Source organism: Gorilla gorilla, chromosome 22, assembly GCF_029281585.2.
Source record: "Gorilla gorilla gorilla isolate KB3781 chromosome 22, NHGRI_mGorGor1-v2.1_pri, whole genome shotgun sequence".
Lineage (NCBI taxonomy): Eukaryota > Metazoa > Chordata > Mammalia > Primates > Hominidae > Gorilla > Gorilla gorilla.
In genome coordinates, this window is record NC_073246.2 from 4,638,142 (window position 1) to 4,662,093 (window position 23,952).

At 49.0% G+C, this 23,952-nt stretch overlaps 1 protein-coding gene across 1 annotated transcript in view; it reads left to right on the forward strand.

Annotated features, from left to right (window-relative positions):
• LOC129530497 (immunoglobulin superfamily member 3-like) overlaps window positions 1-23,952 on the forward strand; it is a 38,681-nt gene that overhangs the window by 13,183 nt on the left and 1,546 nt on the right. Inside the window, 4 exon segments of the mRNA XM_055377305.1 lie at window positions 2,250-2,651; window positions 5,928-6,332; window positions 17,139-17,549; window positions 22,925-22,994. Of these exon segments, the coding sequence (XP_055233280.1) occupies window positions 2,250-2,651; window positions 5,928-6,332; window positions 17,139-17,549; window positions 22,925-22,994 (1,288 nt within the window).

A 23,952-nucleotide genomic window follows, 5' to 3' on the forward strand; every position in this document is an offset into this window, starting at 1 on the left:
AGTTAGTGGTTGAGCTTGCATTGCATTAGGAAATATTTGCTTCTAACTCCACACCCACCGCCCTGCGCTTAGCCTGTGCTACACCATCAACTTCCTGATTTGAAATTTCATTTGCGAATGTGTACTCAGATTTTTATTAGTTCTGTCCTAGTTTTCACTTAATCCAGAGAGTTTAAAATTGTCGGCTGCCTTTTCTCAGGCCTGGAGATTCTTGTAAATAGTGTTAGTGGGCAGTGAGGCACCAGGTCTGTAGTTGCCTTTGCCTCAGCTGCTGTAATAAAATAGCATTTCTTCTTGTAGCTCCACATTCTAACTATGTGGGTTTCCAGGTTTGCTCAAGCAACAGAGCACCACCAAACAGTAGCCCTTTCAATAAATGAGCTAAGACTTGCGTAAGAGTCCACTGGGATGACAGTAGGGGATGAGAGTAAGGTCCTGCAAGTCATTCTCCTACTTAAGACAAGTGAAAGGATTTTCTTCCTTGATGATGCAGTTGCCCTTTTAATCCCTTATTTTGAATTGGTAACAGTGGGGATGAGTCTTTAATCTAAAGAGGAATATTGTTGTTATTAATGATGATGAAAAATAATTACCTCATCTAATCCTGTCAATGTCATGCCCTAAGAAGTAGGCACTATTAGTATCTCCATTTTTCACATGAGAAATTGGAGCTTTGGTAGGTTAAGGAAGAACCACAGGATTACAGAGTTAGGAAGTCTCCAAATGCATCCCCTTAGCCATTAGTGCTATAGATGGTGACTGTTCAGGAGCCTGATTATCTCTATGAATCATCCTGGTATGACTCCTGGGGGAGGTTGCCCTCCTGGGAAAATTGCTATTCCCTGCCCCATCCAGACCTTTTATTTTTCACATAAAACAAGCACATCCAGAATGGCTAGCAGGCATCCTCACTATAATAAGAGCTACATTTTGAGGCTCAGTGCTCGTCTTTGTTTCTGCTTGTTGGGGAAATAAAGGAGAGAAAAGATTTGATTCAAATGCATTGTTATGTGTATGTGTGTGTTTTCTCTTGGTAATTGGGTGTGCCTCTTAAAATCTGGGATTTGATTTAATTAATTGGTTTAAATTATTGCATGTATTTAATGTGGGTGGTACCCAAAAATTGGAGCCAAACTAGTTACTTTGTGTTCTTTAATACTTACAGACCTTCTGAACTCAATGTAGATAATTATACAAAATACTACATGCATAATTAAAACATATTAGGCTATCTGTGATGTTTATAAAAACAAAGAGTTATGTGGAATAGTAAAATTAATCATGATCATGATGACCAGTTTTTGAAAACCTACTATGTGTTAGGTGAATCTATACGCATCACCTCATTTACTTTTTAATATTTAAAGAATTCTACAATTAAAGGTGGCTCTCTACCTGTCTTACAGAAGAAGAGGCTGAGGCATGTCGAGTTTAAATAATTTGATTGAGTGAATTCAGATAGTTAAGTGAGCAGCAGAGGCTAGATGAGACAGGGAAGGGAGTGGAATCCTTATCCCAAACTTTTGATTGGCCGAATGTTTCTAGAAAGAGAGCAAAGGAGCCCCAGGGCTGACTGGACAGGCGGGAGAGTGGTGGATGACGAGCTGCTGGCTTTGTTTTCTTCCTGTGTGTTAATGAAAGAATGAAAGCCTGCTCCTCATGCACTCTGCGAAACTAGACCATCTGTGCTCCCTTATTACCCACACTTAAGCACACATTATCATCCAAATACTTACTGTCAGTTTTTTTTTCATATTTCCTAAATTGTCCTGAAGGACTCAAATGGCACATTATGGATGTTCAGCTTTTATTTGACTGCTGTAGTATCGAATGGTAGGAAGAGGGAAGTGAAGTAGGATTTTGGAATTACTCTTCTTGCTGAAAATTCAACTTGAAAAATCCTGAACTCCAGCTGAATAGATTACCCAATAAATTGTTTTATGCCCTAATCATCATGCCACTATGTTGTATTTCTTAGGTTCTTATTCAGGCTCAGGTCTTAGAACCTCGTTATCACAGTTCTCTGCACACAGCAAAGAACATCCTAGATTATCAGATCTAAAACCACAGGGAGCAATGCCCAGAACCAGCCAGGGCTTACATCAGCTAGGGTCAGAGTGTTTTTGACCCTCTAAGGCTCACCGTACCTGAATATGATTCCATTTGCACCCCTCCTCCTGTTTCCTCTGTGGGGAGGGAGCTGTGGAGACCATAAAGCCTCCAGGGTGTTTCTCTCTCCCTCTTCCTAGAGAGCAGCATCTCCGTGGAGGTGGCCAGCAATGCCAGCGTCATCCTTGAGGGCAAGGACCTGCGCTTCTCCTGCAGCGTCCGCATGGCAGGCAGGCTGCAGGGTCGCTTCTCTGTCATCTGGCAGCTTGTGGACAGGCAGAACCGCCGCAGCAATATCATGTGGCTAGACCGGCATGGCACCGTGCAGCCAGGCTCGTCCTACTGGGAGCGCAGCAGCTTTGGGAGCGTCCAGATGGAGCAGGTGCAGCCCAACTCATTCAGCCTGGGCATCTTCAACAGCAGGAAGGAGGACGAGGGCCAGTATGAATGCCATGTGACTGAATGGGTGCGGGTGGTGGATGGCGAGTGGCAGATTGTTGGGGAGCGCCGGGCCAGCACTCCCATCTCCATCATAGCTCTTGGTGAGTGAGCGGTGGGACTGGCAGTGGGTCTGGCATGGAGACAGCTTCAGTGTCAAACACCTTATCCTGACTTTTGTCTGTCAGAGTTCTAGCAGAAAACTATGGCCAGTCTTTTACCTATACAGTTTGAAGTACTTTCCTTTATATCTATTTTGTTTCTTATAAGGGTTTAATTAATTAAGATAGTGCTAGCAAGGACTAAGGGACCCACAGTGGATGATGGGGCTCCTGAGGGATAGCAATAGCTGGAAGCTGTGACTACTCCTAGTCTGGCTGGGAGAGAGTGATGTTATCAGAACTCCATCCAGGTTAGTGAAGCCACCCAGCCATAGTGGTGGCCCCAGGTGGAGGAGCATGGCCACTGCCAGCCTGGCCTTAAAGACAGCAGACTGGCTGAGCACTGTGTGGCATGTCTTTCCTGCCCTGCTGCTCAGGGGCCAGCCTTCCTGAAAGAGAGCAGAGAAGGGTATAAAATTATCTGTTGTCATTTATTTAGCATTTACTATGTTCCTGGCTAATCCTTAACACTTAAGCTTAGTTGTCCCATTGAATCCCCACCTAGCCAAGTGACAGACACTTTCATTTTATGGAGGAAACTGAGACTGAGACACATTAAATACTTTGCCTAAGGCTAGAAGTTTCTACTACCTGATGGGGCCCATACCTAACAAAGTTATTCCCTCATTAGCATGGAATGAAAAGATACCTTGAGATTTGCTAAAACCAAGGAAGATTAGATTTGCTTCTCATTGGGGTAAAGAGGCTTCTATCAACATTTATCTGCCTGGATATAATCAGTATATTAGATTTTAAATGACCAGTCTGTGACTTTGCTGGGAAAGAAATTTGTTATGTCAGGTCTTCCTGTTTATCAGGAGACATCGGTTGTCCTCAGCAACTTTATGTCCCACTCCCTGGGACTGTGTCACCACCTTCCTTGCAGGTCGGGATGGTGGTGCTTTTGGATACTTCCAGTAAAGACGGCAGCCCCGAGTGGTTTTTGTCCTTGACAGAGTCCTCCATTTTCTTACCCCTTTGAGATTAGAATTACATTTGTTTTCTAAAGCTTAATCCTAAAGATTGACCTGCTTTTTGCAGTAATTATATGGCTCAGATTTCTGTCTTAGAAACTTCCTCCAGTGATTGCGTTTCCTGATAAGCTCATTTCCTGTGTCCATACTCAGCAACTATGTGGACCCAGTGAGATGGAACTTGGGGGACAACTTTTGGATGTCCAGTACTGGTTTTTTTTTTTTTTTTAACCATCCTGGAAGGTTAGGAATGTCCAATGAGTGATTAGAGTTAGTGAGGATTGTTTCTCTAGAAGTAATTTATGGTATCAGGTTATCCCCTCAGTTTTTTCTTACTCACCATATGTCTGGTGGTTCTCACAGCCAGGGGCACTGAGGGGCTCTGCCCTGGGATCTGGAGGCCAGCACTGTTCACTTGATCTCCACCACTGAGATACCTCTGGCTACAGCCATAATCAGGTGGCCCAAAGGACTGAACAAGGAAGAATGGGAGGGCACTCTAGACTAATTAAGGTTGTCTTTTCAGTCTAAAGTTAACAATGACACACATGAATTTTCATATCAGTATAATTAGATGCGGGTCCCAAATGTACAATGGGCCATTATGGCTGTTCAGTTAGAGCAGCTTGGGTGCTCTGTGACTGTGGCATGTGTCTGTGTCAGGACTAGACAAAGTCATTTGCTTGGGGAAGCTCTCTCCCCTTCAGGTGTGAGGCCAGGAGCACCTGGTGTGGGTCCTGTCCCTGAGGTTCTGTCCTACGCCACCCTCATGCAACACCTACTACACACAGATGCACAGTGACTGTCAGAGATGCTTCATGTTTAAGGATGGGCCTCCGTGTCATAAACTTTTTTAAAGGGTATATAGAGATAGCCCATGAAATCCAAATCAAAGGTCCAGAGTTTTCAGCAAATTGTACCTACCTATTTGCCAACTTAACCTCCCCATAGAAAGCCAAAAGATTCATCCTGTATCCAGTCTTTCACATTACAGTGTTTAAAGTACTTTTTTTAAATTTCTATTTCATTTTTTAACAAAATATTTAACAAAATATAGTATATCTCATGTGCCAGGTACTATTTGTAATATTTATAAACACTGATTTATTTAATCTTCACAGAGACTCATTTTACAGATTGGAAAACAGAGGCAGAGAGAAGTTAAGTAACTTTAATGTCACTTAGCTGGGAAGTATCAAAGGCTTGGCTGCTGGCTCCAGAGTCTGGACCTTTAACCACCGTGTTATGCTTTCCATGGGTAAAGTAACCTAAAAAGGCCCCTGGAATCAGTTACATGTGGTTGGAGACTAACTCTGTCATTGACTTACCAAATGCTTGATATTGGGCAATTTATCTAACCTCTCTCTGCATCAGTTTCTACATCTGCAGGAAGAGATGACAAGCCTGCCTGTTCTACAAGGTTGTTTTGGGGATTCAGTGGAGCATGATGAGAGCAAAGCAGTTGGCACTATGCTTGCACCTAGATAGTGCTCAGTAAATACTGGCTACTGTTAGCTTTATGATTTTGATCAATGTATGAATATTAAACAGTATTTCCAGGCTGAAGGAACTCTGAGGTACTCATATTGAGGAGTCAGTATTAGAGCTTAGCAGTGCTGCCCATTCAATAAGGAATATTGAGAGACCCACAGCCACTGAGACTGCAGAACCCTGCATTTAGGACAATTGTCCCACCCCACTGGAGGTCCCCACCTGCTCTGTTCTTGGATTTCATGAGGGATGTGAGAAAGGGACTGGAGGCCGACTCCATCTGCTTCCCTTCTCGGCACCAGTGCACTAAGGGACCAGGAAAAGAGGTGTTGGGGCTGTGTGGTTGTGTTTTCCTCCTGTGCAATGGAGGAAATTGGCTTTGGGGTTTTCTTTTCCTGTTTTCTCATGGAATCTCAAGATTTCTAGGAGCAACCCTGCCTACATGCAATCAGTCCCTGAGAGGATTGTGATGTCTAATTCCAGGGGAGGAGCAAATGCACGAGGATCTCATTGGGAAGGGTTAGGCTAGTGCTGTTCAGGGGGAATTGTGGTGGGCCTTTCTTTGGAGTCTTGGAAACTCTTGGACTGGGCCTCAGCAGGATACTAAAAGCAACACTAGCCTGAGAACTCAAAAGGGGCCCCGAGAGCCTCTGCTCCACACTGCTTGCTTTGCCAGCTGCCCCATTGCTGATGTCATACTGCCCTGAGAAAGCCACATGCCTCCTCTGGTTGAATCTCTCTGCTCTCTCTCCAGAAATGGGCTTCGCAGTCACAGCCATCTTCCGGACACCGGGGGTGACCTACAGCGACTCCTTTGACTTGCAGTGTATCATCAAACCCCACTACCCTGCCCAGGTCCCCGTGTCAGTGACATGGAGGTTCCAGCCGGTGGGCACGGTGGAGTTCCATGACTTGGTGACCTTCACCCGGGACGGAGGGGTCCAGTGGGGGGACAGGTCCTCCAGCTTCCGAACCCGAACTGCCACCGAGAAGGCTGAGTCCAGCAACAACGTCCGCCTAAGCATCAGCCGAGCCAGTGACACGGAAGCAGGCAAGTACCAGTGTGTGGCAGAGCTGTGGCGGAAGAACTACAACAACACCTGGACACAACTGGCGGAGAGGACCTCCAGCTTGCTGGTGATCAGGCTGCTGCAGCCAGGTGAGTGCTGAGGACCTGTGGGCTATGTGCCCATGCTGCCTGAGCAGACGTGAGGGAAAAAGAAAAGTGTGCATGGAGCCCTTAGCATCACTTCCCCCTTTCCCAGCTCTTCATTTAGAGACATTGCAAATCAATAGGAAGTTTTAAGAATCATGCAGTGGACACTTGTATTTCCTTCCCTTGATAGCCAGTTGTTGTCTGACGGCATTTGTTTTCTTCCTCTGTGTGTATGTTTGTTGTTGTTTTTGAGCCATTGGAGGCAAAGCTGTGGACATTGGGACACTTCCCCCTAAGTACTTCAGCATGTAACTCCTAAGAACCTACACACCCACTGCACCATTATCACACCCTTGGGGTTTTACGTTAGTGTAGTCCTATCACCTACATTTCCCCAGTTGTCCCAATCATGCCCTTTATTTTTCCCTTTCAGATTAGGATCCAACCAGGGATCACACATCACATTTGTTATCCTGTCTCTTTAGACTCCTTTAATCTAGAACAATTCCCTAACCTGTGTGTTTGCGTGTGTGTGTGTGTGTGTGTGTGTATGTGTGTGTCTGTAGACATGGACATTTGTGAAATGCACAGGCCAATTGTTTTAAAGAAAGCCCTTTTCTTTACTTAACCTCATCTCCTGTAATCCTCATACAATTATGTGGAAGTGATATCATTGTCTCCTGTTCATAGACAAGGAAATTCTGAGTAAAGAGGGAGGGTAATAGGCACCTATTGAACATCTTCTTTGCATGAGGTGCTGAAGGTCAGTTATTCTATTAGAATTGCACAACAACCCCAGGAAAGATTTAAGTGACTAGCTTAAGGTCATGTACCTAGTGAATGGTGGAGCCAGGATTTGAAACCCGGTTATCTTTCTCCCACAATGTTGCCTGCACCCAGGCCCTGTCCAGTTGTATGGGCCCTGAATTTGAGCTCCTTTCTCTATGGAGGCTGAGTCTGTCTCAAACCGGATCATCAGGATGCATTAATTTGGGGAGCATTAGTCAGTAGGGTTTCTGCAAACACTCTCGCCTTCATCAGGCTCTTCCGCTGACATGCGGGAGGAGTTAAGTACATGCAGCTCTTATGGTTTTCCTCCATCTGTCCTTGTCTCCTGCCAGGTTACAAGCTGGTGGAGGGTGGAGCCCAGGCGGTAGGCTCCTGTGTTCCTTCCCTCACCCAGCCTATGCCTCGGCTAGAACAGATACCTGTGCAGGCAAGGGCAAGGGTTTGACTTTGCAAAGATGGTTGGAACGTCTTGCCAAAGGGATTTTTCTGTCCACTAACAGCCATGGTTAGGGCCTGACCTGGTCTGCCTGACTACTTTAGGTGGCCACAATGTTGTTTTCATCAACATGAGGTTAAATAACGGTAACCTTTGGGTTTCTCCTTCACCTCTTCCAACCCCATAACAGAGTTCTGTTCTGTACCAGATTTGGAACAAGTGAGTTGTATAAATGATGAGACTGTTCCCTTGGCCAACGAGAGCCTAAACTTTGACTGACAAGAGGCTCAGGGAAGAGGCTGTTTTACTTAAGTGGATTTTCAGGTTAATGGAAGGTTAAGCAGAGACCCCATTTTATGTGAACCCTTGTTGTGGAAAATGTCGACGTACCTACTTGCCTGCGTTATTGAGTGGGACATTAGGATTGTAATTGCACCTTTTTTGGTCCCCTCTGGCTCTCAAAGTCAGTTTTCTGAGCAGCATTGCCCATCACATGGTTCTGCAGCTGTAGAAGGTAGAGGAGATGCTGGCCTCAAGACCTTGTCTGACATTGCCTTTTTGAATCCATCCCTAGTATTTGCCTGTTTCTGGTACTACTTGGAATCTAAGACTGGAGTGCCTAAGGGAAGAATACAGAATGAGTTCATTGAAGGTTCTAATTATTTGGATTAATTTATGGTGTTACTAAAGGCAGACAGGGAAAAATATGTATGAAGTACCTCTTGGATGCCAGGTTTGTGCTTAGTGCTTTACTCATGTTTTCTTTTTAAAATTTATCCAACAACCTAATAATGTAGGTGTTTGTATCCCTATTTTGCTAATGAGGAAACCAAGGCTCAAAGTGGTCAGGAATCTTGATGGAGGCAAGCCAGCTGGTTAAGGGGCAAAACTGAGATTTGAACTGAGATTGGAGCCCAGGTATCTCTGACTTCCATAGAGCAAACGTTTTCCTTTATACCATAATTGCCTCCTGGGTAAAGTAGCTGGAGGGTTGGGAGACCCCAGATCTGCTCTGAGGTTGTCTTTGTGTCTTGGGTGTCTCGAGTTGGTTTCTGTTGTGTTTTCACTATAAAATGAGAATGAACAGTGGTTGGCAGAGGAGACTTATGAGTATCACTGTACTTGGGCTGTTACGAGTCCTCTACTTAAAGGTGCACAGTAATATACTTTCATGGCCCTTTGGAGGCTAGAAAGAGCAAAGGTGGGTGCTTGAGGCCGTGCAGGACTCCCAGAGGGCAGCTGAGGCACCAGGAGAGTGCATCCCCTTAAGTGTTACTGTCTCTCCTCTATTAAATATTTATGCATTTAGCACTTAATATTTTCCAGAGAGCTTCATAAGAGTTTTTACTCTTTCCTGTATACTTTGGTGCTGGTGCATTCATTTTGGGGAAATAGAAGTGGAAAAATACATGAGAGCTGACTGTGTGCTGGAGACTGTTGGACACTTGGTGTATATTATCTCACTTAATCTTCACTGCAACCCTGGGAGGAACATATTGCTTTCCCATTTTATAAATGAAGTAACAGAGGCTCTGAGAGGTTCTCAGTTCCTCAAATTAAACACCTAGTGAGTGGGGGAAGTTGGGATTTGAATCCAGGTGTGCCTTGTTAAAAAGTAATTGCGGTAGGGAGACTTTGACCTTTTTAAAGGCTATGCAATCAGAGATTCTTCTTTCTGCATTCAGTTAATGCTGTCCTTTACAGAAGAATTTTCTCCTTGTAGATTGCTGATGTGGAGGAGTTATGGCACTAGCGTTACTGGTAGTAACAACAGTAGCAGCTGATATTCACTGAGCATTTCTTGTAAACCACTGGGAATGCTTTACACATAATAACTTAGTTCCTTGTTTCTTAACCCATGCAGTGCTGTGAGGGGGACCGTTTTACCCAACTTCACAGATGAGGACACTGACACAGAAGTTACATAAATTGCCCAGTGTGCCATAGTAAGTGGCAGAGCCAGGATTCAAGTCCAGACAGGCAGTTTGGCTCCAGAGTCCAAGTTCCTAATTTTATTATTATATGTTCTAGACAAGTGCTTTTCTTCTCAGGAATCCTTTTTGTTACCGTATGCTTGTATTTAATGTTTCCTCTCTCTGGTTAACCACTGCTGATTTCCTAATCCCCTTTAGCAAATCCTTAAATTTGTTTTTTGCTAGTTGGGGTCATAAGACACTGGTAGAGGTTCCTCAAGACACAGTTTGCTGATGGTGTAGAAGTTCTATCTTGTGCCTCTTTTAACTCCTGATTCTTCCAGCTTCTGCCACAAGGTGGCTCTAAGACCTGGGGATACCAGCGCTATCCTCTCTTCTTTTGCTCTCCCTGCGTACCTTGCCCCTTAAAACATAGATTCTTAGCCCTGCTCTGGTGTCTTCCATAGAAGTGTCCCCTGCTACCCCCGTTTTAAAGAATATTGTTTTAAATATTCGTATTCCATCAGAATCAAATAGGAACCCAGGGACTGTTGAGTCACTCATGCTGGTCCATTTACCATCAGCCTTCCACTGCTGTGATATCATTTATCACAGCAAGCTTCTTTGTGGTCTGTGCCCCAGACTCGTCCCTGCTGATCCTGCCCCCATATCAGTATTCATCAGAATCTCTGGTTGGATGGCACAGTTGACTTGTGGATCTGTTATTTGACCATGCCCTGTGTGTGCTTCCTGTTGCGTATGCACATCCCCAACAGAATCTTCAAGGAATGCCATCAGTGTCATGTTGCCATTGATCTAGCTTCGTCTGATCCCCATTGATCACATAGTGTGACCCCTCAAGGGGGGCTTAGGCAAGACTTTCAGCCAGTTCACATATTTGATTGTTAGCTCTTAATCAGTTTTCTCTTTTAATTGTAAAGCATAATTGCCTTGCTTCCTTCTGATTTTTTTTAGCTCAAAACGCCCTCCAATTACACATCCCTAAATACAGAAGCAGTAAGGGAAATGTCAGCACTCATTTTTCAAATGTTTACGACAATATCTTGGTTTGGCTATTAAAATTGACAAAGCCATAAACAAGCTCCCATGAGGACAGCCTCCAGTGGTGGAAAGCTGACTTGTCAGAGGGTGTATTCTGCTGGGATTTTACTGATGGGCACTCAGGATGAATATTTAATACCCTCTGGATGTTGCCAAATCGGTTTTCTTCTATTTCTTATTGCTGACCTGGCAGATTGGGATAGCAGAGGGCTTTTCTTTGACTTCCATGAGTCCAGAGCATGTGAACACTGGCTTCCCTTTCACATTCTGAGGGATGACTGCCCCATCCCTCAGAGGACTGGCCTCTGCCTTCTTTCAGGGGAGTCTGGGGTTCTCCTTCTTCCATCCCAGGTGGCTTCTGCCTGTTGTCTGTGCCAAGATAGAATGGGCATGAGTGCAAGAGCCCTAAGAGGAGAGCCCAGCCCCTCCCAGATGCCTCAGGCCTGTTGTCATGGTAACACCGGGGCACTTGTTATTGGCATCAACGAGCCAGGGTCACTGCCCTGCCTGCAGACAGGTAAGGCAGGGTAGGGCGCATCTGGGTAACCTTCATTAGCTATTTCCACCTGCAGACTCTTGCTGCTTTCCCCTTGCCCCTCCCTCCCTGTCACTCTGCATACATTGAGCACCTGCTAAGTGCCAGGTTGCCATGCTGGTGAGGCTGCTGAGATGGGTGTGTCACATTCCTGCCTTGCGGGCTCTGTGGGAGGCAGGAGGCCTAGGGACAGAGGAGAGCAGAAAAGCATTACAGGTGTGGAGGCAGAGCCAGCACAGGGCATGAACACGGGGCAGGGGGCAGGGGGCGTGAGGAGGGAATGGGGTAGGGGTGAGGGTGGGAGGTTGGGAAGGAGGAGTGGAGCATTTCAGGCTCAGAGAAGAGTGTGAATAAAGATAGTCATGGAGGGTGGGAGCAGCATGCTTATCTTGAGATGACTAAAGCATGAGGTCTGGGAGGGGTTCACCCCCAGGCAAGCTGGCAGGGATCAAGAAGTCCCTTTTGTACATGGGAGCATGGGGTGAGGGTGGGCATATGTAATAGCTAAAAGCAAGGACAGACCAGATGGCCTTGGTTTGAATCCCAGCTCTACCACTAAGCCAGCTGTGTGACCTTGGGCAAGTGTCTTTATAAAATTGGGAATAATATTTATTTCATAGGATTGGTGAGGACCAAATAGTTAATATCTATAAAGTGCTTAGAATAGTGCTGAGCACATAGGACCAGATGAAAGTTTGCTAAATAAATAAGAACATCCTAAACTCAGAAATTAGGACTTTAGCTCATACCCAGATCATATACTCCATTTTTGTAATAATTTATAATATTCCCTTTACCCAGAAATGAAATTCATATACAATATAACATTCCTAATCATATCTTTAAAATTTGCTATACTGTCCTAGTTGTGGGATAAAGAAAGTATTTTTTTTATAAAGTAGTTCATAGTAAAATAATGTGTTTCAATGTGTAAATGCTCAGGACAGCTATGCTAGGAGGCACAGTCACAGTCAACGCTGTCCCTAAATGCACACTAACAGTCACCGTATCAGACTTGGCACCATGAGCAGGACTGCCATCCTGACAGGGTTTCTGAAGTCCTGAGTAACTCTTGCTACAATTCTGAACAAAACAAAGGAAAATCCTCTCTTGACTGACCTGGCAAATATTAAAACCATGCAAAATAAAAGAATTGTGATTATAGTAAAGTGAAAGTAGGTTCTAGGCTCAGAGGCATAATTTTTGCCCACATGAATGTCATTTGAAAGTCACACAGGACACGAGGCAGAGTTTTGTTGCATGGAGTTGTCCCAGATATGATTTTACATCTTTAATGGCTTTATTCCATTGAATATATACCCCTCCCCAAATCAATATGGCAACCAGAGACCTGCTTGCAATTAGCTGCCTTATTGAGAACTGCTGTCATGGGCTGTGGGGTGGGCAGCTGTGGGCAGTAGCATGCCCCATTTGCCATTTAGGGAAATCCCCTGGCTGTGGCTAGGCCGAGAGGGAGGGAGTGTCATATGCAGGCCAATTTTAAGAGCCTGAGAAGAAGATCATTGAGGGCCCAAATAGGGAATGGTCATGTGGAGAGAGCAGGGAGCCAAGGGGTGTTAAGGACAGAGGGACTCAGGGGTAGTAACAGTTTGACTGGCAGGCGCCTGTGCCACTGGCTTCCCATGCAGCTCACCCTGCATTCTTTCCTTGTCTCTCATCTGACTTGCTTCTCTCCACTTGAAACATCTCTCCTGCCGCAGACACTGGCCGCCTCTATCTCTAGCATTACTGTCTGTTGTCTTTAATAAAGAGCAGTGTCTTCCTCCCTCAGTGCCCATCTCTTTGCACCTGCCACTCTGGCTGCTGCTCACACCACTGCACAGGAACTGCTTTCTCCAGACTTACCGGCAACCACCTCAGCAGCACAGCTATTGCTTCTCAAACTTGAATGTGCATCAGAATCAATTGGAGGGCTCATGAGCCTGCAGGTTGCTGAGCCTTACTCGCAGTTTTTCTGACTTAGCAGGTGCTGGCAAATTCCCAGGTGATGCTGATCTGCAGATCCATGGCATGCACCCTGAGGGCCACAGGTGGTCAGGATCAAGTACAAGCTGCAGGCCCCTTGCAGTGTGGCCGAAGCTTACCTTTCTAACCTCATCCACTATACCTGAGCACTTGCTCCTCCTTGAATAGAGTGCACAGGGTAGTTGTCATCTTTCTTCACTTGTCCCCTCTCTCTGGCGTGCCGTTTCACTCTCCTTCTCCACTTGTTTCTCAGGGCCTAGCTCAGAGGCCACATACCTTTTGAAATGTTCTCTTTTCTATCAAAATCAGAATTGCCCCTCCTTTTAAAAAGTAACCACATTTATTCAACTATTCATTGATTAGTTTAACAATGATTGGGTCAGAGTCCCTGCCCTGCATATGCTTAGAATTTTGTAAGAAAGAGAAGACTTTAAAAATTACCTTCGTTGTAAGGCAGCAGTAACAGCTATAGTGGAGCATAAGGGAATCCTTTATTGAAGAAATAAATGAGTTTTGAGTGAGAAGAGCACGCACAGAGTGGAATCTGAAGGGAGGGTAGGCTGGCTGAGAAAGCTGCTGCTGGTCTCCGCTGTGGAGTTCTTCCCTCTTCCTGTTGTCTCACCTTGAAACCACCCTACCCTGGCTTGTAACAAACGCAACAGCCTCTCCTACCATACAAAACACAGATCTTCCAAGTTTTAATCACAAGCCTGGGAAGGAAACTCTCCAGCTGCGGAAAGAAAGGGCCACTCCCTCAAAGCAGGGCCTGGCCCCTGGGGGCTGCTGTGAAGGCAGCTGCTGGCGTGAGCTGGAGCAGTTCTCGGACCCTCTTCCTGTCTCTTGCTGGATTCTTTCTTCCTCCTGCCAATTCGCTGTCGGGGATTAACCAAGCCTCACTCTTTTCTTTCACGTCTGCATTTATGGCCTCTCAAAGCCCGTTCACTCACACGCCAAGTCCAGGGTTTCTCAGGCTTGAAGCTACTTGTGAATCACCTGGGGATCTTGTTAAAGTGCAGATTCTGACTTACTGGGTTTGGGGTGGGGCCTGAGAGTCTGCATTTCTAACAAGCTCCCAGTGCTGCTGGTCTGAGAACAGCACTTTGAGCAGGAAGATTACCACTTATGCTTGACAACTCCCAATCTAAGTGTTGAACTTTGAACTTGGGACAAGGCACAGAAACCAAAAAGGAATGAGAATAGCTAAAATTCACTGGGTGTTTGTTATATACCAGGTTCTGTGCTAAACTCTTTTTATAGACAATTGCTTTTAGTCTGCACAAAACTCCTAATGGAGATAGAGACATTGTTCTTATTTTGCAGATGAAAACACCTGTGGTCTCTAAGTGGGCAGGGCTCTCCTAGCTCTGTGGAGGAAGGTGGTGCATGCAAGCTGTACACCACCCAGGGCAGGGCTCTGGCAGGACATGGGAGGGCTCCCTAATTATATGTGGAGCTTCCAGTCTCCCCTGTGCCTCAGGAAAGGTCCTACCTGCCCTGGAGATGTGGGAGGAAATCCAGAGCATAGAATAGGAGCTGACCCCTTGCCCACCTGTCAGACATGCACCAAATTTAAAAAATGCCTCTCTTTCAAACTTCTCAACACTTCACAATATTTTGACACAGGAAGGAAAAAAAAATGGAAATGCTTTGGAACATTTCTCTTCCTTGAATTCTTGTTCTCAGACCATGTGACTGAATAGAAGTTTACTCACAGGATTCCAGTTTAACATATGCAGTTACTATAGCAATTGAGGTTTCCTTAGTAACAGTTGCAAAAATAATCCAGTCCCAATTAATAATACATTTTAAACCTCTTTCTACTCCATGCTGAACAACCCAGTTTTTTTGGCCAAGTACCAGATAATTCAGGTGGTGTCATTTGCACTGATATAGATATCATTTGCATGCGGTGAATTGGGTTGGAAAAGAATGAAAAGGGAGCCGGTTGTTTCAAGTATTATAGGAATCCAATCTGAAAAGTCGACTGGCAAGTGAATGCAAATCTAACTTCCAGAGCTTGGGAGCTTAATGGTAAACCCTGTCCTGGATTCCTAGTGTGCCCTAGAGGACTTTCTGCGTTTGAAGAAGGGAGAAGGCAGAAGATTGGACTTGCTAACAAAAAAGATGAACCCGGGAGGGTGGGGCTGTGGCACACAGGATTTCTCTCTAAGTGGTGCCTGGTGTGTTCTTGATGGCGTGAGAAGGTCTGTGGGTTTGTGAATTCAACAAGTCTTCCTGGAGAGAATGTCTGATTCACCACCGGGAGATGCTCCGCAGTGTTGCTCAGTCATGGCATTGGGAATTGGACTTTGCCACACCTTGGCTTGCTAAATCCTTCCATCCATTCAGAACATTTGTCTGTGTGTTACAGGGAGACCAAGTGGCAGTCTGTGGCTTTCACAAGTTTTGGGTCTGTGATGCATGGGACTCAATCAACCCTTGATGCTGCCAAACCAAGCTTAAGCCAGCTGGCAGGCCAGGGTCATGACCAGTGGGCTGGGTCCTGGGTCTGGATGCAGTTCCTGGGGTTGAGCTGGACTAAAGAGACAAGAGTCTGACAAGAGTCCAGCAGAGTGCTGGAGCCTGGCCAGGCATCCCTGCCCTGCCCCTGCCCCTGCCCTCCACACAAGCTCGGTTGGAGGAGGCCTAGGTTGCTGTCCCTGGGTGGAATCTGCACCTTGCCTCTGCTTTCTTTCTCAGCTGGGAAGTGGTTTGGTCCCCGTGGCGGAAAAACTAAGTGTGAAGAGAGTGGTGGAGGTGAAACAATGCTTGTGCTATTAGTTCCCTAAGAGGAACTTAGAATTGTTTTTTTTTTTTTTTTCATTTTTAGTAGCATGAGAGGCGTGGGTGGGGGAATGCAGAGCCAAGGTTAATGATGATAGGGTGGGTGAGATCTCAAATCACCTTCCTAAGATGGATTTCATTAGACCTTGGCTTCTTGCCACTGGCAAGGTGAACATCGTCATTAATTAGCTGCTGGGGAGGCGCTCCACAGGCTGCCCTCTTGTCTGTTTTTGGAGCGGGACAGTGAGGAGAAGGGAGGATTGCAGTTGGCTTTGCCTTGTCCCGTGGTTTACTGTCTTCTCAGCCTTCTCTCTCACTCCCCTAGAGGAAGCCGCCTCTCCCCGCCCCTGCAGCATCCTCTAATTACCTGTTGCCGTGTTTCTCCAATGTGCTCTCATTCGCTCACCCACTCATTCACCTATTTCAGCAAACACTGATCAAATGCTTTCCTGGCCCAGGTGTTGTGCTAGGCTCTGGGGGTGCAGCGATAAGAATGTCTGCTAGGCCTTCCGCCCCATGAGGGCTGGGACTCTGGCTTACTCTTCAGGGCATCCCCAGCACTTAGCATCCTGTGGGAAACTGAGTGGGCACTCCGTAAATACTGGTTGATTGAGTGGAAAGAGCTTGATCCCTGCCCTGGGGGAGCTCACCATCTAGGATATGGGAGAGAGATGTGAGGACACACAGCCCAAAGATATATAGAGGGTGCTGAGGAAGGGTATGGAGCCCAGGGGGATGGGAATGAGGGATAAGTGGAGAGAAGGGTGAGGGTGGGAGGTGGCAGAAGGAGACTGGCAGAGAGGACAGCAAGGGCAAAGGCCAGCACTCAGGGAAACTGCACCAGGGGTGTGCGCCTGTGGAGGGTGCCTGAGGGTGAGTCGTGAGAGATGAGTCAGGACACTTGGGTGAAGGCCAGATCCTGAAGGGACTTTGTGCTGTGAAAAGGAATTGTTTCTCTCTAGCCCATAAGTAGTTCAGAGCCACTAAACTTCTCAAGCAGAGACCTGATATAGCTAGATTTGTACTTCAGCAGGATCACCCTCAGAGGCCCTGTGATGGTGGGCTGTGCACGCAGTGGATAGGGGAGAGATGGTGAAGGCCTAAGCCAGGCACATGGCAAGGAGGAGACAGGGAAGGATATTTAGCGGCGGCCTGGGCTCCGTGCTGCCTTCCTCACACTGAAGCCAGTCGGTGTTAAATCCCCCAGGAACTGTGCTGGAGGAAAACTGACTCAGAGCCTCAAGGTGGATGGGCCACGTTTCTGGGAGTCTGTGGTGATTCCTGTGTTCCCCTTTCCTTTGCAGTGACAAAGCTGCAGGTGAGCAAATCGAAGAGGACCCTCACCCTGGTGGAAAACAAGCCCATTCAGCTGAACTGCTCAGTCAAGTCTCAGACCAGCCAGAACTCCCACTTTGCGGTGCTCTGGTACGTCCACAAGCCCTCAGATGCCAACGGCAAGCTTATCCTGAAGACCGCCCACAACTCCGCCTTCGAATACGGTACTTACGCGGAGGAGGAGGGCCTGAGAGCCAGGCTCCAGTTTGAGAGGCATGTGTCGGGGGGCCTGTTCAGCCTCACCGTCCAGAGAGCCGAGGTCAGCGACAGCGGCAGCTACTACTGCCACTTGGAGGAGTGGCTGCTGAGCCCCAACTACGCCTGGTACAAGCTGGCAGAGGAGGTTTCTGGGTGCACAGAAGTCACTGTGAAACAGCCAGGTAAGGCCGCAGGGCACGGCTGTCCTGGGCCAGTGGGTTTAGTGCAGAGACTGCCTGGGGGTGGGTGGGGCTCTGTGGGGCTGGTGTGGAGAGACTGTCTGCAAGGTGCATGCTGAGTGTGGGTGCAGGTACACAGACCATCACCCTAGCACACTGCAATCCCATCCATTTTACCTGCAGTGGGTCCTGATGCTGACGGCAGACTCATGGAAGCATCCTTGACCCTGCTTCTGTGGATAGCATCTTCACCAAGGAGCAGGGCAGCTATGGTTAGCAAAATGTGGCAAGGCAGGGTTCATGGCAGCTCCTGAATCTTCTTCTGGGTTTGCAGCTTGCACCCTGAATCTTGGGCTGACACCAGCTCCACACCCAGAGTTCCTACCTAGAAGGCATTTTCTGGTCTTATGCATCTGCATCCCCCTTCTTCCTTAGCTCCCAGCCCAGCCCAGACAAGCCTTTCCTGTCTCCAAACTGAATCATTCCTCCTCTGGCCCTTCCTCGACCCCATGGTGTAGCCCTTATTCCTCTCCCTCACAGGTGGCACTCAACCTCTGCCAGAATGCTTCCAGGGAGGTAGAGCTACTCACTCTGCAAGCCTCAGTTCCACTTTTGGGCAGCTCCAATTGTTGAAAATTTCACTTTCCTGTAATTTCCCTTTTGAGATCTGCCCATGGAAAAACCAAAGAGAAGTCTGCGTCATTTCCTTTCAAATACATGAAATGTATGCCCCTTCTCTGTTAAAAATCTCTAGTTCTTTCAACTTCTCACATAGTGTAGCCTTAAGGGCCTCTCCATCCCTCATTCTCACATCCCTACAATTCGTTGTTGTCTCTGCCTGTCCTTCCTGATGGGCCATGGAGGGTGCTGTGTTGCCACTCTTAGCCTTGCTAAGAGTGACAATTCTGGCAGGCTGCAGACCATGTGTGGACCTTGATCTGAGGGCTTAGAGGCTTCGGCCTGCCAGCCCTGTGGGGGCACCCACCCTATGTCATCTCATTGAATGGGGCAGAGCAGGTGAGGGCATGATGGACGGATGGGCCTCATCCCCCTGCTTCCGTTGCCTGGGGTCCTCGGTCAGCCTGTCTGCTCAGACCCCTGAAACTGGGGGTTGAGGAAGGACCCTCCTGGATCACGTGACTCCGTTCAGTCCAGTTGACCAGGGTCCTTGGAGTAACAGCTCCTAGAGCCCAGCCTATAGCCCTGAAAGTTGGGGAGAGGGCCTGTTAGGAGAAGCATCCCCTGCCTTGGGGTTGTAGAGGTGATCTAGGCTCCTCAGACCTTGTGGGGCCTCAGATGCTTACATCTCCAGCTCCTCCTGGCATGGGCATCTGGCTGCAGCCCAGATCTGTGGCCCCATCTCCCAGGGAACCTTTGGTCTAATCTGCCTCCCGCTGAAACCCAGCCTCATTCAGCCCCACCGAGGCTTTCAGAGTTCAGGTCTCTCATTCAGGGTTTGAGACCCCACCGGGCTCAGAGAGACCTGCAGCCTGCAGCGGTCCCAGATCACACAGCCCCAGGGATGGGACCAGGAGCCAGCCCACATCCCACCTGCAGCAGTTCCTGTGCCTTTAAAGCCTCCCCTCCTCCCTGCCCCGCCCCCAGGCCACTGGGGGAGGGAAGGAGGAGCTGGGTCACAGCAGGGAATCTTAGCTTGGTTTTGGTGTGCTGCTGGACGACCAGACCGGGCGTCGGGTGAGCCCAGAAGTGAGAGCAGTTGGCTGCGCCCCAGTGCTGTGTGACCCAGAGGCGCCACTCACCCTCTCTGAGCTGGTGGACATCATAGGTGGGGAAGCTCAGGTCAGGGCACTCCCATGAGTGTCTGGAGTCCTGAGTCCCATTCTCAGCTCTGCCATATGCTTGCTGCGCTCTAGAGGAGTTCCTCTTCCTCTCCGAGCCTCGGTTTATGTACCCGTGCAGTGGGAGTGAGTTGCACTTTGGGGTGAAGGGGGCAAGACTTGTGTGGGCGCATCCTGCAGAGGGATCCCACAGAAGGGGAGAGCCCTGGGTTCTTTATCCGACTGGGTCTGGGCTGGGGGGGGCTCTGTTTCTTGGCTGATGAGTTTACGTGAGTTCGAGTGAGGTATGTGGGTGGGTGAAGGAGGGCTGGGGGGAGTCACCTGACTTGTGCGAAGAAGCTCTTGAGAGAGCCGTGGCTTCTTGGAATTAAGAGGAAAGAGTGCAGCATGAACAAACAGGCCCTGGAGGATCTGGCAGCCCTGAGTGGGGGTGGGGGGCCAGCTCTGGAGTACAGCCAGAGCTGTGATGGGGTTGGGGGACCGTGTGTCCTTGGGCCATGCTTGCCTCGCTCCTGGGTTCTGTTTGTGGCTGTGGATTGGTGTGGGGCAGGGCCAGTTGTGCGAGGGGTCATTGCCCAACTCCAGGGGGCACCTGCTACCTCTCAGCTATATATATAGGGATATATATAGTTCTTTCGACAGGTTTCCAGCAGGTAGTGGTTATTAAATCTTACTGAAGGGGTGTTTTTTCTGATTCTCAACTCTGTGCCGCAAGGGTGGAAACTGTGAGAGACAGATTCCATCTCCACATCTGGGTAGTAAGCATCCAGTCCAGGGGTGTAGACGGTCCTGGGGAAGCAGCCAGAGATCTCTACATTCTCATATCCAGGGATAGCGACTCCAGGCTGGGGGCTGGCAGGGTAAGGGGTGGGTGGGTCCTGGGCTCACCCGCAGGTCTGCAGACATCCTGGAGCCAGCTGACCTTGGTAAATCCCTTTTGTCTAAGCTTCAGTTTCCTGCCTGTGAATGGGGTTGGGGCTGTGCTCTGGTTTCACCTTTGTGGCTCTGGGGTTGTGGTGACAAAGCCATCAAGCTGGGTTGAAGGATTAACCAGGAAACCTCAGACTGGCTGCCATGTCTACCTCTTCCTCCTACTCCTCTCTCTGCTGCATCCTGGGAAGCTGCTCTGCTCAGCCTAGATGAGGCTCAGTTGTGTGTGTGTGCACGTGCTTGCACGTGTGTTGGAAGTGGGTGGTATTGATACCAGAGTCAGTGTCTCCGGGTGAGTGAGGCTTGCACATTTCTCGGGAAAGGGAACTCACTACCTTATGTGCCCAGGACAAGAGCTGTGGGGTCTGGAGAAGACTTCTAGGCCAGCCCCTGCAGTCTTTCCTCAGGTGACATGGCTTCCCCAGACCCACTTACCCCTAGGTGCCCTCTCTGCATTCAGGGGGTAGAGGGCTGACTGGGACAGAATGTGACACACTCAGCATGTGAGGAAATGCCTCCTTCATTCTGTAGGCCCTACCTCTATTAACATGTCCTTTGATAAAGTGCCTCCCCTCCTGTCTCCCCTCTCTGGAATCCTCAGCTACTGCCAGGCTTCAGCTGTACCCTATTGAAGGCAGCTCTGTCTCCCTACTTTCCCCAGCCCAGGGTTTTCCTTTTGGGGTCAGCTGCAGGGATCTGGGCCATCCTTTACCCACTCAGACTTTCTTCCTGCCCACCTGCTGCTGTGAATCCTGTATGTCATATATATGTGTGTATATATATATATAATTATTATATTTATGTAATTTATATAATATATTATAATATATAAATATATAGTATTATATATAAAATTATACTTTAAGTTCTAGGGTACATGTGCACAACGTACAGGTTTGTTACATATGTATACATGTGCCATGTTGGTGTGCTGCACCCATTAACTTGTCATTTACATTAGGTATATCTCCTAATGCTATCCCTCTCCCCTCCCCTCACCCCACGACAGGCCCCAGTGTGTGATGTTCCCCTTCCTGTGTCCAAGTGTTCTCATTGTTCAATTCCAACCTATGAGTGAGAACATGCATGTCTTATATGCTCTCAGGCAGAGAGGAAACTGCTGAGCAGGGCAGGGGACAGAGCCCTGTGGCTCTCCACTTTAGACCCCTCCCGGCTGACTGCCATGGAATGCAGCCACTTAGCAGGGCCAAATCCCCTGATGTTCCTGTTGGCTGTCTAGCCTTCAGGGACAGGTCATGGGGCCTTGGTTCCTGCCCTGTCATCTTCCCAGTCACCCTGATCTTCAGGGGGAGGAATAGCCTGAGAAAGGGCTTGTTCATAGCACCTCCATCCTAGGGCTATTGAGGATCTCACAGTTGTGTGTCTGGTGGGTTCTGTCCAGAGCCCGTTTGAGAGCAGTGGATGACAGGACAGGCCTATGTGACCCAGGCAGGCAGCAATATTGGGTCAGCCTTCATGTCCCCTTCTGTCAGCTTGGGGCAGCCTGGAAGGATGATTGTGGGGTAGGTGTTATGGGCACGAAATAGACCTCAGGTGGAGGCTGCAGGGGCTCTCCGGCACTGTAGACACAGCAGGCCAGGATCAGGGGAGGGAGCCATGACTCAGGGAGACTCTGGCCCATATCCTTGGCAGATGAGGGCCACAGGGGAATGGGCAGCACTGTCCAAAGTCCCCTGGGCTGGGTCCGCAGCTGTTCCTGGCTCAGACTTCTTGGTGGGCTGGTCAGAAACATGCAGTAACTTGGGGCAGTTACTAGGTGGCCAAGTCTGCACTGCTTGGCTCTGTGAGCTTGGGCCAGCTCAGGCCCTCTCTGGGCCCTGCCTTTCTGGGCCGTTCAGGTGGTTCCTTGGGTCTGGGGTGCTAATGTTTCTGGATGGGCAGCAGAACCAGTCTGCACTCAGGGCCCCAGGCCATGTTCCCGGAACACACTTTTAGCATTGACAGCAGCATGTGGTGAGGCCCCTTAGTCTGGGTTCTGGTCTAGTGCCAGGGGCACCACTACTCCACCACCTCCAGAGCCATCTCTGGGACACTGGCTGTGAGTTCAGATGTTCTGAACAGGGACAGGGAGAGCCAGAGGGACCCAGCCTGGGGCTCACTGGAGGGGCTCGTGGGCAGACAGTGCCCTTTGGAGGGAACTGAGTCTGAAAGGAAGGAAACCCTTTCCCCGGCTCATAGCACCTGCCATCCAGGGCCCTGCCAGGGCTGCGTGAACTTTAGTCATGTGGTGACAGGCCGAGTCACCGTGCCAAGTCACTGTGTGCCTCCTTGCTGCTGTGACGTCAGCTTCCCTATCCTCCCAGCCAGGCTGGATCTCTGTGAGAGGCCTGCCTGTCCTGCACCCTGTGTGGATGCCTCCCACTGTCCACCAGGGCTGCTGGGCACCCCCTGGCTGGTCTCTTGGACTAGGTAAGCTCATGGGTCCTCTGGCCGCTCCTGCTCTTTCCCTGCCTCTGCTCCTCCTCGGAGGTGGCCACCCCCAGATCCCACTCCCAATTCGGAGGCCCCCTGAGGAGTGCTGCAGGGGGCCGCAGGCGTGGCTCTGAGCCACTCTGGAGAGTGGGGGGGCCTAGCCAGTTCTGTGGCTGGGACTTTCCCAGGCAGACAAGTCTGTCTCTTCCTCCCCAGCGGGTGCAGCCCAGAACTGTCTTCTGAGGAAGAGGTGCTCTCCTGGGCCCCCACTGTCCCCAGGCCTCAGGTAAGCCCATCAGGGTCACAAGGAAGGGGTTCTGGGTTTGAGGCCAACCACGGCAGCTGACCTACTTTCTAGCCTCAGTTTCCCCTAGTGTGTGCAGCTCTCACACTGTTTGGGTGAGAACCAGGCCTCTGGGCTTGGACATTCTTTCAGTGAGTTTTGAGGGTGGAGGGATGGGAAATGGAAGCCCAGGACCTCAGCAGGGTGTCTTCTTCCAAGCCGGGGACATCTGCCTATGGGAGGCTGGGCCCACCCTCCCTTGCTGACCTGCCCTGGGAGGAAGGGACAGGGCCCAGCACTGCCTACTCCCCTCCCTGTTCTTCCCAGCAGTCTAAGCCTGGCTGGGTGCCCCCTGCTCCTCCAGGTGCCTACTTGGGCCTTTGGGTAGACAGATTAACAGACAGGGGAGGCTGGGTCATGGTTGGACCACCCCAGGACCCTGACCGGGGGCTCAGCTCATGACCCTGAGCCTGGGAGAGATGAGGCCATGCCCTCCAGGGCACTCAGCATGACCCAGCCCAGTGGACGGGACTGGGTAGCTTCCTTGGTGCAGGGGGCTGTCATGCTAGGACAGGGTCACTCACCAGGCCAGGCCCCTGCCCCATGACTTCTGGTGGAAATGTCCTTTTGTTTTTGTTTTTTGCTTTTGTTTTTTTGAGACGGAGTTTTCCTCTTGTTGCCCAGGCTGCAGTGCAGTGGTGCAATCTTGCCTCACTGCAACCTCCACCTACCGGGTTCAAGCAATTCTCCTGCCTCAGCTCCTGAGTAGCTGGGATTACAGGCACCTGTCACCATGCCTGGCTAACTTTTTGTATTTTTAGTGGAGATGGGGGTTTCACCATGTTGTCCAGACTGGTCTCCAACTCTTCACCTCAGGTGATCCACCTGCCTCTACCTCCCACAGTGCTGGGATTATAGGCGTGAGCCACTGCACCCGGCCATGTGATGGGAATGTTCTGTG